General features: G+C 41.7%; 1 protein-coding gene across 2 annotated transcripts in view; it reads right to left on the bottom strand.

The window, feature by feature from the left end:
- The window catches only part of LOC128879212 (uncharacterized), an 8,009-nt gene that overhangs the window by 3,767 nt on the left and 3,088 nt on the right, over nucleotides 1–1,154 (bottom strand). For both annotated transcript variants that reach the window (XM_054128147.1, XM_054128148.1), the window contains exons 8-9: nucleotides 537–669; nucleotides 286–444 (exon numbers count right to left, since the gene is read on the bottom strand). In XM_054128147.1, the coding sequence (XP_053984122.1) occupies nucleotides 286–444; nucleotides 537–669 (292 nt within the window). The remainder of the gene's footprint in view (nucleotides 1–285; nucleotides 445–536; nucleotides 670–1,154) is intronic.

Raw genomic sequence — 1,154 nt, 5'->3', positions numbered from 1 at the left:
TACAGGCTCGCATGACGGGTTGCCTACTACTAGGCGCAGGGAAATGCCCTGATAGATGGCAACTATACTTTTAGATCGGAGTTGAGCTTGAGCTTAGTTTATTTAAATGCGTATCGTTCGCTTGAGTTATTGCACTGTATCCATACATCACAATATAATTATTTCCATCTTTCTTAACAGAAATCGATTGAAAACTCTCATAATTATGAACATTTAACAAAGTGTGCCGCTTATTTTGTCCAGTAGTTTATATTTACGTTTAATAAGCAATGGAAATGAACTTACCGAGTACACAGTACTCCGCGTAATCGGGGCAGCAGTTTGAGTGCTCGGCGCAGTCGAGGGTGCAGAGACATTCGTCGGGCAGGGATGTTAAATTGTACGAGTACGTATTCTTGCATTGTCCACGACAAGTCAACTGCGCGTTCACCAGCTCGATTTGATCTGGAAACCATTGCGTGAAATTTCATTCGTTTTATTCATTTAATCGACACTATCGAGTACCTATTTAATCAATTCTATTCTTAATTAATTACCGTCATCGCTCTCGGTCACACCCTCGCGCTCGGTCTTGTTGGTGTTTTGACACTTGTCGCCTTGCAGGATGGCCACGTCGTCGATCGCGATATCGCTTACGTAGCTACTCCCCCGCACGCCTTCGATTATGATCTGAAAACAGAATGAGAAGTGAAGACGCGCGTGAATCGATCCTTTTTTAACCCATTCGCTGCCAGGCAAATTTAAATGGTTTCGCCTTGCGCGCCAAGATTTAATACTAGACGTGTAGTAAATGTAGGGGCTGCACTTTACTTTGCCGGACCTAAAATTTTTAATTTCTTTTTTCTTCTACGTAATCCTGTAAGGCGAGGTTCGGTCCACTGGTTCAGGAGTTACGAGCAGTTAAAAAATTTAAAAGTGGGCATTTTTACCGTATTTGAGTGACACTTTGACGCCGTATTGCCTTGTAGCCATACCCTGTCGGTAAAACAGATTCTCGCTGGTGGCTGACTATGTACATTACGTACTACTTTTATATTGTTACACCCACTTTTGAAAACTGTCATGTTTCGAATGAACAGAGTTGGTTCGGGCTTTCAAGATAACACAAAGTGGTATTAAATTTGTCATTTTAAAAAAGAAAATTTACGCGACTG

Source organism: Hylaeus volcanicus, chromosome 7, assembly GCF_026283585.1.
Source record: "Hylaeus volcanicus isolate JK05 chromosome 7, UHH_iyHylVolc1.0_haploid, whole genome shotgun sequence".
NCBI lineage: Eukaryota > Metazoa > Arthropoda > Insecta > Hymenoptera > Colletidae > Hylaeus > Hylaeus volcanicus.
This window is presented reverse-complemented; position numbering and strand designations above follow the sequence as displayed.